Source organism: Alligator mississippiensis, unplaced genomic scaffold (genome assembly GCF_030867095.1).
Source record: "Alligator mississippiensis isolate rAllMis1 unplaced genomic scaffold, rAllMis1 scaffold_107, whole genome shotgun sequence".
NCBI lineage: Eukaryota > Metazoa > Chordata > Crocodylia > Alligatoridae > Alligator > Alligator mississippiensis.
This window is the reverse complement of record NW_026775361.1, coordinates 35172-52020: the sequence shown is the minus strand read 5'-3', so window position 1 is coordinate 52020 and position 16849 is coordinate 35172. Positions and strand designations below refer to the sequence as shown.

Below are 16849 nucleotides of genomic sequence, written 5' to 3'. Positions count from 1 at the left end.
CAGTTCAAGCCAACCAGGCGAAGAGAGAGAAAACACCAATACACTTCATTTACACTTGTGTATGTGCCTCTCTCTCAGACTTCTACAACTTTCTCTTATGGTATGGACAACCATACCCTTTAATCACTTTGAAAATGGAAAGGAGACACTCAGGAGCATGCAAGAAACTCCGAGGTGCATGATACAAGCTGGGTAAATCACTGTAACTTTAAACCTGAACCAAACCAAGTTAAAGCTGTAACAATTTTGTTACATTTGTAACTCTATAGAATCATGAAGATGTAACAGTTACATCATAACAGCTTACATCCCTGCCATTTTTCATGTCTGTTTATACCCTTATCTGAATCTCTGATTAGAGATAGAACTATTGATACACAGCTAAAAGGTCTGGAATTTGCTTTCCCTGTTAAACCATCACAGCCCAAATGTGTTGACTTTAAGAGCAGAGAACAACTTATTCACTCCATTTTTTATTTACCCAAAATGATCAATCTTATGGAATGAAATGTGTTTTGGGAGCTTTGTTTTCATTTAATTTGACATTAGAACAAAGTGTATTTTTTTCAAATGTAGCATGCAGTTATTAAGAGTTTTGTACCCTGGTAGATTCTGTGCACTGAAAAAAATGAATACAAAAGAATTACTTCTGTCTTTTTAAATACCTATTGTTAACAACATGTGGATGATCACAGGAACTTTAAAATCAATACTTTAATCCAATTCGTAAATTATTTGATCCAAGATTTTTTTTCTTTCATTTTAAGTTACCACTGTCGCTGTTTCAGGGCTACCGTGCTTCCTTCATACACTTGTGCAATTAGAAACTTTTATATCTTCACTGAATCGATAAGGAAACACTAGTCCTTTTAGCAGGAAAGAGGTGCAAAGAGGTGATGTTAGATTAATATATATGTAATGTCTTCTGTTTTAACACCGGAACAGAACTCGCCTGATTTTATTCTAGTGAGTTTTACTTTCCGACTCTCATGAAAATGCACAATACCATGCAGTTTGCACTGCAAACACAACAGGAGAATGTTAATGTTTTGAAAAAGGAGATGTAAGACTCAATTCTGCAGGGTTGCTCTGTAAGAAGACCTGCAAGAGCAAGAGCTGTACCTACTGCAAGGAAGGTGTTTAAATCTGTTTTAAATTGATTCAAATTATTAATTTTGGGTTTAAGGTAGCAGCTATGGAAGAATCCACCTCAAGGAATTTGCCTGAAAAAAGGACTTGATAGAAAAGGATATTGATGCTCTTCATCAATGTGAATACAAACTGTAGTCGTAAGTGTTGAGGAGGTCACTAACATGTTATTTAGAAAGTTAAGTGTTTCAATTACAAGTTCTGCAAGAGCATTTATAGAAGGGTGTAATTAGCAACACATGATTATTCAAGAAGACAGCAGAAAGATTAGGGAAACTGGATAGCACAAATAATAGAAACACAAAATACGTTCCACATGTCACTTACACAAGAGGTAGTGAATTCTGCAGTGCAAACCCACATAATTCAATGTCAAAGCCCTGTTCAGGCAAATGAAAAAACTGGAGTTGGAGATTGTAGCTTTATTCTTAACTGTACTTAACTGCTTAAATTTGGATCAGCTCGAATGAGTGCCCAGGTCAGATATTTCCCCCAAATGACTTATCATCTTAAATCAATGGATCTTTTCCTTAAGATTCAATTTTCTAATAAGGACATACAACAAAATGTACTGTACTACTACACAATGATTCAAACTTTCCACGGTGCTCTCCATGAATTTCTCTTCCACAGATAGAAACATTTCCTAATTAGGTTGAAAATGTCATTTGGCAGTTGTAGTTTTCTGCTACTTGGTCTCAGAAGATTGCCAACTAGAAGGACATGACCCAGTACAATGACCTACCTCATTTTCTGAAGAGCTTGCTGATATAAGTACTTCCTGTGCATCAAAGAATTCAGAGACAGATTCAGACATAGAGAGCCTGCTCTCATTAGAAACTTGTTGGTTCAATGGGAGACTAACATGGATTTGTTCACCAGTCTGTAAACAAAATAAACACCAGGATATAAGATGTTATTTCTAGTTGAGCAGAACTATAAATCAGAAAGAGACAGTTTAGAAAAAAATAACACAAAGACCTTTTACTTGGGCCAACATTTCCCTAGATACTCGAGTACAGTTAACAAAAGAGACTGGGACTATTACACAATTAAATACAATCTGAATAATTACACAGCTGTAAAAATATGTTCCTTCATTTGAACCATATTCAACAGTAGTTATATGCAAGCTTCAGCAATGTAAATACTCATGAATCTGGATACTGCATCCAAAGAGACACCCTTTGTACCCTCTGTTATGCAGTTCCAAACCAATCTCAACCATGAACTCTAGATAAAGAGATTCCTGGGAAGGAGAAATCTTTTACAATATATAATTTTTCTCAGTACTGAAACTAGCTTTGATACACATACCAAAACAAAAAACCCTTATAAAATTGGGTAGTTATTTTTAATTATTATTCTCAACGCAAGGCCTCATTTCTGTAGTGATAATCACTTGATGTGCAATTATGATCAGAAGAGTGAGTACGGAAGTTTCTTATTCCATGTGCTTATTCCCTGGGTATGCTTCAAATCTTATTCATAATTGATGCCAAAACTGGAGCCAGCAGAGCTAAAGGGAAGGAGTTAGTTATGACTTCAATCAAAACAATTGTATAATAAGGGACAGACTATTATCCATCATCAGAAAACCCATGATAGATGTAAAAACTATTCAAGATGTATGCCTTAAATCACTTCATACTGGGCAAGGAGAGTGTAAGGTGTTGCTTCACTATGGCATGAATAAGAAGTCCTGTCCCAGACTCTTTGGAGACCTATTAAGATACATGTGGCCAACATGGTCTCTGAAGAAGATTCCCCATGCTGTGTAACTACCCAACCCCTACTCCGCAACCCTCTGGCACTAGGAGTCCTTTGAAGTCATGCTGCCAAGGCTTCCTTTACAACCAGTTGCCATCAAACTTCCTCTTAAAGGAGCTTTTCCCAGGCTGGAAAGACTACAGATTCTCCCATGCACAAACTACAGAAGTGCATATATGGTGTCCAGGACAAAAGCTTGCAGATTTGGGCCTACAAGCTGACTCCAAATTAAAATTCATGACTTACAGCATTTGATGGCTTATCACCACAGAAAAAGCTAGTTTTTTAGTGCTGTTTTATTAGCAAGCCATTAAAGTTTTAAGTTTCTTAATAAGCTAGAATTTTTTGGTTCTAATTAGTACAAGATAACAGAGCCTAAGACAGGTACTAAAAATATCAAAATAAATGAAACATTAAATATTTATTTCTGTTCCTGAGTCAACTTGATTAAAAAAATACTCTAGAGTGTATTTCCAGATGAGTAGCCTACCTTCTGTGGACACAAATGTCACCTGCTCAATGAATTGCTGAAACAAGTCTGAATAGTTGGGAGTAAAGCCGCTAACATTTCTGTATATTGTTATGGTTGCTGTTTTAGGGGGCTTTTTTTGCAGAAACAATTGAGTGTACACAGAGTATGGATTGTATTATAGCATGATCAGGAGGATTCATATTCGGAGCCTTAAACTTTTACAATTCAATGTAAGCAGGCCCCAGCTTACAAACTCCGTAGAATCAGATGATCAGATGCTTTTATACCAAAGCCTGCAGAAATAACTAAATAATGTCAATGATAACCAACAAAATAAAATAATCGGAGAAAAAGTCTCTGTTAAATTTTCACTCCAGACTATTATGCTTTGAAACTGCTGCATATGGCATCTCCAGATTTCCACCATGCTGAGCTCCTGTAAAATTCCATTTTTCCAAAAATAAACAAGAAAAATTAAGAACATTTCCTCCCTTTTTAATTCTTGGGAAAAAATTAGGAGGCAAATTGCATGTTAATTGAAATAGCTGATGCATAAAAAAAAAAAAAAAAACACGTTTCTGAATGGAAATGACCAATACAAAACATGGTGAAATACACACACCAGTAGCAGTGATGGAGAGTGACAACGTAAATTTATAACATATGTCTACCTACATTCAAATCTTCTCTTCTTGTAAGCCAAGGTGAATTGTCATTGATATAAATGCTCTTTGTTGACTGAGGACAGGGAACCAGGAAGGATCAAATCTTGCAAAGGCTTAATACCACTATGATGCTTACTTTGGCTAGGGACTGACATTCAAGAAGCCGGAGCCTGAATTGATTCAGTCTTTGAAGATTACGCTAACCCACCTAGACTGAACCAGGTTGCAACCGTAGAGACATTCCCTCTGGACCGAGGAAATGCAAGCACATGCCTGCAGCCACTCAGGCCAGGAGCCGGGGGGGGAGGGGGGGGCACTAGAGCAGCCCTCAGCTGCAGAGAAGCTGCGATGGGGGGGCATGGCCAGGCCCGGCGGTAGCCTGAAGTGAACAGGTCAGGGAGGGGGTTGAATTAATACATGTCCCATGGACTGGAGCCAGGGTCCACCAGGCACTCCCCACCCTCACTGCTGCAGTGGCAGGGGCACAGCCAGATGCTGGCCGGCATGGCATGCTGAGGCAGAGGGGGCAGGGAGGTGGGTAATTCCCCCTCTGCCCCCGGTGGACTGCAGTGGGTTCTGCCCAATCTGATGGCCACTCACTCCCTGCATGGGGCAAGTGGCAAGATAAGCCCCCTCCTGCCCACTCTGCCAGATGCCAGAGGGAGGGAGGAATAACTCCTCTCCCTGCCCCACTGCCTAAGGGGCCATGCCAGCTGGACTCTGATCGCACCCGTACCCTGCCACTGAAGCTGCAAGTGAGGAGTGACCATGGCCCCTGCCATGGTGTCTGAGGAGCACGAGCCTCTTCTTGGTGGGAGGGCCACAAGCTGGGGTCAGAGCTGCTACAGACTGTGCTCGGAGGGGACCATAGCCCCCCAAAACCCACCAGCACTGCTACTCCCCTCCGCATAGTCTGCAGCAGCTTTTGTCGCCTTGAAGTTACGGCCCCCTGCTGAGAAGAGACTTGCGCTCTGGGACTCCATGACAGGGACTGCTCCCCCTGTCACTGCTCCACTGGCAGGGCAGAACAGGGCAGGGGCAGAGCCTGGCCGGCACAAACCCTTGGGCGGGGAGAGCAGGCAGGGAGTGGGGTTCCCTCCTGCATCTGGCAGAGGGGGCAAGAGAGGGCTTATCCTGCTATTTGCCCGATGCATGGAGCAAGTAGCAGGAGTCAGGGCAGGCAGGCCTCAATGTGGTTTCCCAGGAGCAGAGGGGGGAAAAACCCAGCTCCCTGCCCTCTCCCCCTGCCTATGGGGCCATTCCAACCAGCCATTGGAGTGCCCTGCCCCTGCCCTGCCATTGGAGTGGTGAGGGGGGAGCAACCATGATGGGGGCATTAGCCCCTGTCATGTTGTCCTGCATGAAAGCCTCTTCCCAGTAGGGGGGGGGGCCACACTGTGATGTGGGGAAAGCTGCTGTGGACTATGTGGGGGGAGTGGCAGGGCAGCAGTGCTAGGGGAATTTGGGGTGCTATGGCCCCCTCCAAGCCCTGTTGCCACCACTCACCCCTCACAGTCCGTGGCAGCTCAGACCCCCACTTGTGGTGCCCCCCACCAGGAAGAGGCTCATGCTCCCCCAGACACCATGGAAGGGGCTGCTCCCCTGTCAGGGCCCTGCCCCCTCGCCACTGCAGTGGTAGGGCAGGGGTGCGACCAGAACCTGGTCAGCACGGCCCCTTAGGCGAGGGGGAGGGAGAGGGGTTATTTCTCCCTTCAGCGTCTGGTGGAGGCAGCAGGAGTGGGCTCATCCCACCGCTTGCCCCAGGCAGGGAGCGAGCAGCGGTGGCAGTTGGGGCAGACAGGCCCCGCTGCGGTCTCCTAGGGGCATAAGGAAGAATAACCCTCCTCCCTACCTCCCCCACCCCCTGGGGTCCACGCTGGCCGGCATCTGGCCATGGCCCTGCGGCTGCAGCAGTGAATGGGGAGTGCCAGATGGACCTCAGTTTGGGTCCATGGGACAGGGATGGGGGAATTAAACCCCTACCCTGGCCAGTTCACTCCAGACTACTGTCAGGGCTGGCCACACCCCCACTGCTGGAGCAGCCAGCGGAGAAATGCAGGTCTGTGCTGGTGAGACAGGGGAGAGAGGGGGGAAATGAACCTCTTCCCTGCTCCCTTCCAGAGCCATGGTCTGGCCAGGCCCCCACCCCTGCCTGTCCCTGCTATGACTGGGGAGCAGAGGGGTGGGACCAGCCCTGCTCCACTGGAGCAGAGAGCAGAGTCCAGAGAGCATGCTGGGGGCTCTGGTTTAACTTAAACCAGGAAGGGGTCTGGGACAGAAGCTGCATAAACCGGTTTGAGCTTAATCAGTTAAGTCTGATACTACATTCAAGCAGGTTTATCTCAAACCAGTTTCAGCCATTCTGAAACTCATTTATGTGCACTGAAATTATTTTCTGTTACAGGTTTAAGCCAGTATCTGATCACTTAAATCGGTTTATGTGTAATGTCTGTCCCTAGCCTTCATAAAATGATCCTCCTGACTTCAATGTGACCACTCAGTAGTAAGCAACAGGCCCTATAAGCTCTCATACACTAAACTGTTTCTACCGCTTCTGCAAGAAACCAAGATACAGTAGTTTTCAGCTACTTGTCTGGTTATATACGAATACAATAGAACCTCACTAATTCCCACTTCAATAATCCACTCACCCAATAATTCATATTTAAAATCTGTGGTCTTTTCCTGCTTCTCTGCAGAGATTCAAGAACAGAGCTCTCCAGTGAGATCTAACATTGGTAAAACTTCACTGACCTCACTAGTGATACTATAGAATCTATACTCCATACTTTTCATGTAGTCATGTGCTTTTCACTTACTTGTCTGTTTTCAAGATTTAATAATTTGCAAAGGGTCTCTCAGTTATTAGTGAGAATTAGCAAGGTTTGATTGTACTCTAAATCCATTAAAGGCCAAAATCTTACCTCATCAGGACTAGGGATAATATTTACACTGACAACCTGATCACAAATAACAGACTCTGAATGTATTCTGTTCAAGCGACTCCTTAGTTCAGCATTCTGGTTGAGAGCCTTAAAATAAAAATTGGACATTTAATTTCAAATTAAAAAGCAAGCATAAAACAAAGCAAGCACAAAGCGTCTGAGCTATATATTTTCCAGAGGTTGCCTAATGAATTACAGTATCTCCTTAGCTGTATTTTTATAAAACGATCCATTTGTAGATCTTTCAAACCATTCAAACCATCAGGTATCCAAGTTTTTACTTTGTTTTTCTTTCTTTCTTTGAACCATGATTCTTTTTTCATAATAAAACAGTAATATTCTGCCCTTTCTAACATTTGCCTAGCTCAAAGCATTTGACAGAAATGTCAGTAGACTATGCACATTTTGGAAAAAGGAAGTAAATGCAGTATGGAAGAATGAAACTAAATCATACTACTACAACGAAATCTCCAAATGCCAAAAGAGGTAATGCTTATATTGCAGCTGAGGTACATACTGAACTACCACTCTGAAGAGTCAGCCAAAGGGAACAGCTAACTCTCAAGCAAAAAGACAGAAGTGTTGTGATAACATTTTTAATTTGTGCACAGCAAGTCACAGTTGCAAAACACACACAGAAGAACACAAGGTGAGCAAAGTCCTTTACTTTAGACAGATTCTTAATCCACGGGGAATACAATCTAAATAGACAGTGAGCATGTCTACACAAGATGATATGTAGCCATAGTGATGAGCTATGGCGATATAGCTTGTTACTATGGTGACATAGAGGTAGTGGGCACAAATCATGACACAGCATCTAAAAATAACCATGTGCTGTCAGGACTGCACAGTACCGGTGGGTACTACATCAAGTAGTAAATGACTGTGCAGTATCAAATGTGCAGTCAGAGGCACATATAGATGTGCCCAGTAAGTAGACAAAGGGTGCGTCCAGATGAGCGCAGTTGTGCAGTATGTGGTGCTGCAAACATGTCTGCAGTGCCACATACCGCACAGTATGGTGTTCTGCAAGGGCGCACTGTTCAAGCATAGGCTGCTCCTGTTTTTTTTCCTGTGGAAAAAAAGACCAGAGCAGCACATGCTTGGGCAGCATGCGCTGCTGAAAAGCAGAGCCGAGCTGCCCAGAGCTGTGCGATGGCTGCCAGCCAGGCTCCATCCAGCAGGACTGCTGGAGCTGCAGCCCCGGGAGGCCCCCAGGACCCCAGGTAAGGCTCCTGGGGCTAGCACAGTGCTGGTCTCAGCCTCCCCTACTGCTCCCAGGGGAACTTGCGCACATGGCACGGGCATTCCCCAGGGACAAGTAGCGTCAGTGCAACATGCACTGCCGCTACTTGTCCCCGGGGAACTAAGCGTCCATGCATGTCTGGACGCATCCAAAGAGTGCATACAAGCATTACATTTAGATTGCCCTAACCAAGCTTAGGGTGATCCTAAATGCCTCAGTATGCAAGCATTCATGGGGCTTAGGTCACCCAAAAAATGAAGTGCCATATTTAAAGTTGATTCCTGTCAGATTAGAGCTAACTTTGGATCAGTGTGGGTTACCCTGAACTAAAATGGGTTAACCTGACATAATGAATGTGTGCACACATCCCCAGCAAAACCCAGGGGCTGGGAAAGAGCAGCCACTCTCCACAGCCTTGGGGCCACACTTATTTCACTACTCCCCATCTCCCCCAAGGACCCTGACCAGACTATTTTCCCCTCTGATTGGGCACCCCTGCCCAGATATGACTGTACCCCTCCCCAAACCCACCACCCTGCACTCCCCCTCCCACTTGCCTCCAGCTGCCTGTGTGCCGCTCCCTATGTCCAGAACAGTACAGATGTGTTAGCACCGCACTGTCTGATTCAATAATTTAACTGCATAGACATGTTCCTGGTATATGAATCTGAGCTGCTCTCTAGTGTCCCAAACAGAGGTCGATTTTTTCAGTAAGCACAATTTTTTCAAAAAAGGTTCAATGGAATTTGAGTGATGCAACATTAGTACTAGTTGTATATGATTTGTTGCCATTGTTGTTTTCTATTTCCAACATTTTGTTATGCTGTAACTAAACAAAACAAAAGGAATACAGATATGTATATTTTAAAGGATCAAATGAATGATGGACTGTATTTTCTACAAGTTCCTACAACTGTGTTTTCCTTATGATGAGAATTCCCAGGATCTCTTAACTAAATCATATTAGCTCCTGATAATTAGCGCGCGTCAAGTCTCTTGTGAACTGTGATATATGCTTTTAATTTTAACAGTGTTCCACTGAACAATATTTGATATTTTAACATGGGGATCCATTTATCTCACATTTTGCAATGAATGCAGATTTACCAAAACATACTCCTTGTCCTGGACTTTGTACAACAGCAGCCGTTCTATAATATTACACCTCTTTGCACATTTTTGTCTCTTACAATGTCCCTTGTTTATGGCCTTTCCAATTCCCTAACTCTTAAAACTCTAGTAAACGATCTCCATTTGTGCCCGTCTTATTGCACATTCAGCAAAAAACAACCACAAAACCCCACATTTAGACATCTCTACCAGCTCATTTATTTCAATAATTATTTTAAAATTACTCACCTTATTACAAATAGCCCTATTCCAGCTTTCCTCAAATACCTTCTCACGTTGCTACTCTCCCATTCTATTTCCTTGTCTAGAACTGGCTTCATCTCAGTTTCTACAGTACAGCATGGTCTACTTGTATCCATGTCTCAATTACTGTTTCTCATTTCAAATATCAGATAAAATATATATTTCCTCTACTACATGTACTTCTTTGATTTCTTTCCAAGCAGGCTACACCTTTTTATTCCAGTTTTGTCTCCCCACACTTCTCAAAATTGACAACTCAGATATGCATCAAAACAAGTTACAATCATTCTTCTGAAACACCACTGTGGCCAACAAGAAAGATAAACTTTCAACTTGACTGTGGCCACGTCCGTCTCTGACACTATTCGATGATGACTGCTATTTTCTTCCTAACAGTCAACAGACAACAAGAATCTCTTTCTGCACTGAAGTCAATAGGAATAGCACTGGAGTTAGCAATGTTAAGAACAATTCTCATTAAAAAAAACAAAACAAAACAAAACAGTGTATTTTAACTTAATTTGCAGCTCCTTTAAAATCACCAGCCAGCTTTCAAGACTTTCAATTAAGATAAATTATGTCCACTTTCCAAAGAAAATGCACTTCTCTGATCACTAGCCTTTTACCCTCACTCTTTTGGTTTTTACTTTCACACTAGACCAGAGATTCTAAAAATCTTATGGGACAGCTCCCCTCCACCAGTACCTAAGTTTCTTTTCACTGATCTAGCCAGAACCCTCCTTCATATTTAGCAATATAAGATCAGAGCTGCTATGACTCCCAGGCTAAGAACCCAGCCTTCTTCTCCTCTACATGTGTATTTCAGGGCTCGTAACTACTCCGCTATAGGACAGTACTTATCACAGACAGTACAATCCTACAGAAGAGTTCATTCATTTACTGTGTCCTTATATGGGCACATGTGTAAATAGTGACACTTTACTGTTGAGCTAATTTGTCAGCTCCAAGGTAAAATGCACATGTAGATGCACCCAATATGAAGGAATCCTTTTATAGAACAGATTGTTGTTTAATACCTGGAAATTATCATTTGAAAAAGCTATATAAATTCCCTGTGGCTTGCAATTTGGCATATAACAGCACTTTAAAAAATATTCATTGTCCAGGTTTCAAAGCAATGAAGAATTTTTGGGCATGCTGTGTCTGTCTGTTTTAGAAATGTGTTTTGTTGCCCTCCATGATAGTATCAGAGAACTCTGCATGTTAATTACATTGCCAACAGACAAGTCTCTAGTAGATTTCAAGGTGTCTTTGTCTCTTCTTTCTTTTCAGGGGCCAGAAAAACTTTACTTTGACTTTTTCAATGTAAGTGGGGGGGGGGTTTACGTATGGGTTTTCTGGAGAAAGGAGCAGGGAAGTGGGGGACAGCAGAACCAGAAAAGGAAAGGGAACAAGGTTTGTTCTGAATTCTGGTCATAGTGAAAAAACGACGGTGGGCTTTCACTCTACCAATAGTAAGAACAACTGCCCTGACCTCCTGCATGACAAAAATGGAAGTACAAACAATACCTGAAATGGAGCTATAAACAGAAAATCACTGACACTGTTACATTAAGGGGAAACACAAGACAAATATACACACACTCAGGATGCAAGGGGGTATATTCTCCAAGTGCATCCATATACCCTATTCAGACCAAACTGATACATTTGGAGTGTGTTCACTCTTATTCAAAGAATACACTAATGCCAATGGAATTCAATTGACAGCTAATATTTGTTATCGTTTTTTAAGAATTAACCAAACCTAGTTTATATCTGTGCATACATATATATATATATATATATATATAGCATGTTCTATAAAAAGAGATATACACAAAAGGGTTGAACTCAGGGTTACAGTATGTTGTGCACTGCTGCCTCTTTTCCCACAACATGAATTGCCAGTTACTTGAGAGATGACCTGTATATATATGTAAGAGATCACCACTAGGACTTGGAATCTAATTTCATTTCCATGTTCTCTCCACCAGCCACAAGTTTACTCCTTTATAACTATGACTTTTAGATAGATGTCTATATTCTTTAAACTAAAGTTACAGGCCATCAATCCATTTCACATTTTAAAAAAACCTTTTAAAAGTTGCAATTGGTTTGAGTTAGACATAGATCAGTGATCAAGATAAGCAGCACTTTCTCTACCTTCTCTTGTCTTCTTATCTTTATTTAGAACAATTACTTGGTTATAGTTAGGAAATCATGTGTAAATTTAGGTAGATTATTTGTTTTTAAGTTTACACATACTTAAAAAACAAACAAACAAAAAATGAACAGATCTAATGCTCCCTGACAGTCCATTTTCCTTCAGACCAGTGGAAACAGCCAGAAAAGTCCTTCAAGGACTATCCAAACTATCATTAGGGCTCTCTGACCATGAATTCAAAGTGTGGGATTATTTTGCAACCTGAGAAACTATGTCAGAAGGAACTTGCTTTCCTATCCCTGCATTACAAAACTTAACCTGCTTTTAGAATGGTATCTTTGTTCAAGTGTAATGCCTAATAACCTGAGAAGAATTCAAGGTAAGGTTTGTAATCAGTATTGGCCAAACTGTTGTCTTCTACTGAAGCCAATGTAAAGTTCCCTTTAATAGGAATAGAAGTTGGCCAACATAGAGTGTTTTTTCAAGAATACTACCTTTAAGTTATACATGCAATAGGTGGTAAAACTCAAACAATTACACTTTTTAATATATGTTTATGGAAGGGCTTGAACTGCAGAAAGTCTAATCTCTGCATTTTAAAATATGTTGTCAATGATAATTTTTGCAGTTCAAATCATGAGTAACAGAGTAACAAGTTAATGGTATTCTCATCAGTTTTAAATTAATTTAGGAAAACTGAAAAATCTCTTTGAATAGGCTGAACATGTCTTTAATTGTTTCTAATATTTATCTTGTTCTTATATAAAACCTCATACTTTAGCTTTATATAGACAAATGCAATGAAAGTACAGAGGGAAGTAAACTTCAGCTTTTGCATCTAAATTTTTCTTTGCACACATTCAGGTTATTTCTGCACGCTAACGTATTGTCAACAGAAGGCGTTTCAAAACAGGGAAGCAGGTTAAGCCTTTAGCCGTATGGCTAAATTCAGAACGGCATCCACTATATTTTACTGGATAAGTATAATGAAAAAAATAATTGGCTGCAACATTTGGAATTTTTCCTACCATCTCTGGAAGTGGCAAAAGCTTAACAAAAATAAAGGCATTTGGCAGGTCACAGAACACAACATACATTTGAAATAAAAGCAAGAGCATACCTGAGAAAGCGACTGTCGGAGATGTGCTATTTGTGCATTGTGGCCGGTAACATCCTGTTCTGAAACAATCTGCTTAAGCTTCTCCTTCTCTATAGCTATGCTGTTAAAGGCAGACTTCAAAAGAGAATGCACTGGGGAAAAGAAAAAAAGATATTTACTGAGATAGTGTTGCACATTACATGCAATATTTCAGTAATGGAAATTATGAGGCGGTACTAAGGAGCTGGCAGAGAAAGGGGTCAACCTTACCGAGAAGCTGGGAGAAAAGAGCCCCCCAATTACTTAGTAGAACCTTTCATCCCATGATTATATAAAAAAGAAACTAAGGCCCAAACTTCCCAAAGTCTGCCAAAATGAATGTAAACTGGTTGTGGTTGGCATGCATATAACGTGCATAAACACACTATTGTGGCTAGTATGTATGCATGTTGGGTGCATGCAAAAATGTACATTTTGGAAATGTTTTCTTTGTAAATGAATTAGTTTGTTTCTTAATTCTCCTACTGAAACAGAGCAATAAGTATCCCAGTACCATAATTATTTAATACTGTATTAAAAAAGGAGTATTACTTTGATCTTGAAATAGAACCTTTGATGATCTGACATTTGGAAGGGAGGGCATGGGTGGTATGCTTGCTCCTCTTGTATGCAGTACAGAACACTGCAGTACAGAACACACGTGACTGAAGTTGTGTAAAACTACTGGCAGCATGGTTACTAGGCCTGTGTGAAGCAGCTAGTATTCGCTTCGGATTTGGCCTATTCGGGGTACAGTGATTTGATTTGGTGATTCGAATCACTGTCCCAATTCATTTTGGCTGAATCTGATTTGGAGATTCGGCTGCTGCCAAAACTCTGAATCAGCCAGGCCAGGCCCATCCCCTGCCTGCTCTCTCAGCTGGCAATGGCTGCCACTCCCGCCCCAGCTCGTGTTAAAAAAAAAAAAAGGCCCAACTCAGAGGGTGCTGCTGGGCAGGGGGCGATCCTAGCTGCCCCCCACTGCCCCATGCTGCATGGGGGGCTCTGTATAAGGCCCCCGACCACCCCCACACTCCCTCAGCCCCGCCACAGGGGCAATCCCTGCTGCCCCTCACTGTCCCATGGAGGGCTCTGCACGAGCCCCAGAAGCCCTCAGGACACTGCAGGAGCAGTGAGTCCCGGGGCTTTTCTTAGCTTTTTTTTTTTTCTTAAAGGGCTAGAGCTGGCCCAGGTGGGGCACCCATGGGGGGGCTGAGGGAAATGAGGGAGGGTTGGGGGGCTTGTGCAGAGCCCCCAGTGCAGCATGGGGCAGTGGGGGCAGCAGGGATCGCTCCCCCACCCCCCCCCACACACACCCAGAAGCACTCGGTGAGCCCGTGGGCTTTTTTCTTTTTTTTTAAAGTACTGGGAGCTGGGGTGGGCGGGGGCAGTCATGGGGGGGCTGGGGGAGTGGGGGGCATTAGGGGGTCTCGGGGGGGCTGGCAGGGGTCCCCATATGGTCCCCTCCCCCTTCCCCCAGCCCCTACTACTTACCAGCTCGGAGTCGGCTGCAGCTCCCTGCCGCAGCCACCGGGGACTGTCCAAATCAAAGCTCTCCGAATCTTTTCTGAAGATTCGGAGAGGTTTGAATGATTTGGACATTTAAATTGGTCCCCTGATTTGATTTGGATTCAGAGATTTTGGCCACTGAATTGGGCCGAATCTCCTCCAAATTGAATTACCACCTGAATCTTCGCACAGCCCTAATGGTTACAGTTTGATAATTTCCAATCCAACTATATAAAACAAGCCTTTCTTCAAGTAGAACTCTTATCACTGGAGAAAATAACCCCTGGCCATCTCTATATATAATTTGAGCATGAATTTGTTTTCTTGCAATCATAAACCTATAAGTTTTTCCCATAACCTTTAAAATAAAAACGAATGTTTTTGTTTTGTTAAGTATTTGCAATACTTGGAGTAATCAGTCCACATGCTCAAGCAATATGCACTGTCATTCTGCCCATGTACTTAGAAATACTATGGTAATGCACAGAAAAGTTCTCAATGAAAATTCATTTGGGAATTCCAACAAAAAATTTAACAGGAAAGCAAACAGTATCTGCACCTTATGCCACAGGTTTAATTTAAAAAACAAAAACAAAACCCTCTCTTTGAACATTAACTGCTTGTTACCGCTCTCTGTTTATAAGGTCAGCACCTACAACATCCAGAGTCCCAAGGGGCTGGACTGCCCAAATTCTGTTTCTAAAGAAAAGGAGGAGATATTTGTGGAGCTTTATGAATGCCTCCACAAAGCACCAAGAGCTTCTTAGGAATTTGGGCATTCCTGAGGCACAAAAAGGAGAAGGACAGAGAAGCCAAGAAAACATGTTGAGGACATGATAAGGAGCTGGCAGAAGGGGTTTAATCTGCCCCATGAGCTGGCAGAAAAGAGAATCCCAATGAACAAGCAGAGCCTGGCTGTTACAGAAAGGACCACACAAACTGATACTGAGAAGCAGCAGCAGGAGCTCAGGGACACGATGAACAGACGTTCCTCTTGAAGACCAAGTTTCAGAGCTACTATTTGTCTTCCAACTGCTTTACTCTTGGCACTCTCCATCATACCCAGCAGCCACATGGTCCTGGTGCTACAGCAATGAAAAAAGGCAAGCGCACTTGCAAGTGTTTGCCAGCACGACTCTCAGGCACAGCTACTTTCTCTGTCTGACAGAAAAAACAACTTCTATGAGAACCCAGATCCTTTGATCCCTTGAAGCCTCACATTTTGGTTATGTTATACAACATTTCAGCCTCCAAAGCTCCTGAGCATACACAAAGAAAAAAGTGTTTAAGAGTCTTTCCGTCTGAACTCTTAAATTAGACTTGAATTTTCTCTCTCAACCCCACCACTTCTGCTTATACAACTGAACAAGTTTTTAGTCTGGATTTTTTTATTCATGAAGGAAGATTTACCTTTAAGGAAGTTTTATTTTCTCTTATCAGTGAAGCAACTGTTTTCTGTAGAGCACACAGTACTGCCTATATGGCATGTCTATGCTATGCCTGTGATGTAGTATGGACTGGAGGCTGAATTGGAGGTACAGTAATAAAGCCATTCTGGGGATATCTTCAGCTGTCACTTTCAAACATGCCAGAGACCAAGGTCTTGAGACTGGGTGCTGGGGGACCCTCACCGCATCATCATCACACTTTTGAGTTTGCCACATGCAAGTGAGAATGGGTGAGCACCCAGAAAGGGCTTTACCAGGACATACTGGAAATGTGGTATGGATATACCCATAGACAATGAACCCACATAGGTCTGTCAGCACAAGTGTGCACATACACCATATACCTAGAGATAAATGTGCACAATTTAATACTCATATTCATTAAACACATAGACCATGATACCCTACAAAGCAGACCCACTAATCCGTCACACAGATACCTCAACAGAGATGACTGATATGCTTTATATTTAACTCCTGAAGACATACAGGGCATGCAAAACTGACATCCCACAGCTACACACCAACAAGCAGCATATGAAATTTTTTAGGACCATTTTTCAAAATAGATACACAAGACAACCTTGGTTACATGGCACTTGGAAGGGGGGAACTGTAGGGTGCTTAAACTGTCTGGAAAGTATCTGAACCTTCACCTTGCAGCTCTCAGCAAAGCACTCCCGTTTGTTTTTGCAGATGTGGGCAGAACAGGTATAATTCAAGCAAATACTGCTTGGCCACCTCTGGCTTTCCACTTACTTCCTACCACCTACTTTTTAGGTGTCTCAAAGATCTCTCTTCACTGTAATCATGCAGCTACCCCAGTGATCATTAGGGATATGGGTCTTCCGTTTCCCATGGAAAAATGGAAAAAATGTGAACTTTCCACAAGCTGACAGAAAAGTACTTTCTGAAGTAGCATCTCAGTCTCCTCATCCTCACCTATTTTCTCTAGTTTCCGAT

At 42.4% G+C, this 16849-nt stretch overlaps 1 protein-coding gene across 1 annotated transcript in view; it reads right to left on the bottom strand.

The window, feature by feature from the left end:
• LOC132243336 (oxysterol-binding protein-related protein 6-like) overlaps positions 1–16849 on the bottom strand; it is a 60671-nt gene that overhangs the window by 13031 nt on the left and 30791 nt on the right. The window contains exons 10-12 of the mRNA XM_059720155.1: positions 12912–13042; positions 6981–7088; positions 1895–2032 (exon numbers count right to left, since the gene is read on the bottom strand). Coding sequence (XP_059576138.1) covers positions 1895–2032; positions 6981–7088; positions 12912–13042 — 377 coding nt within the window. The remainder of the gene's footprint in view (positions 1–1894; positions 2033–6980; positions 7089–12911; positions 13043–16849) is intronic.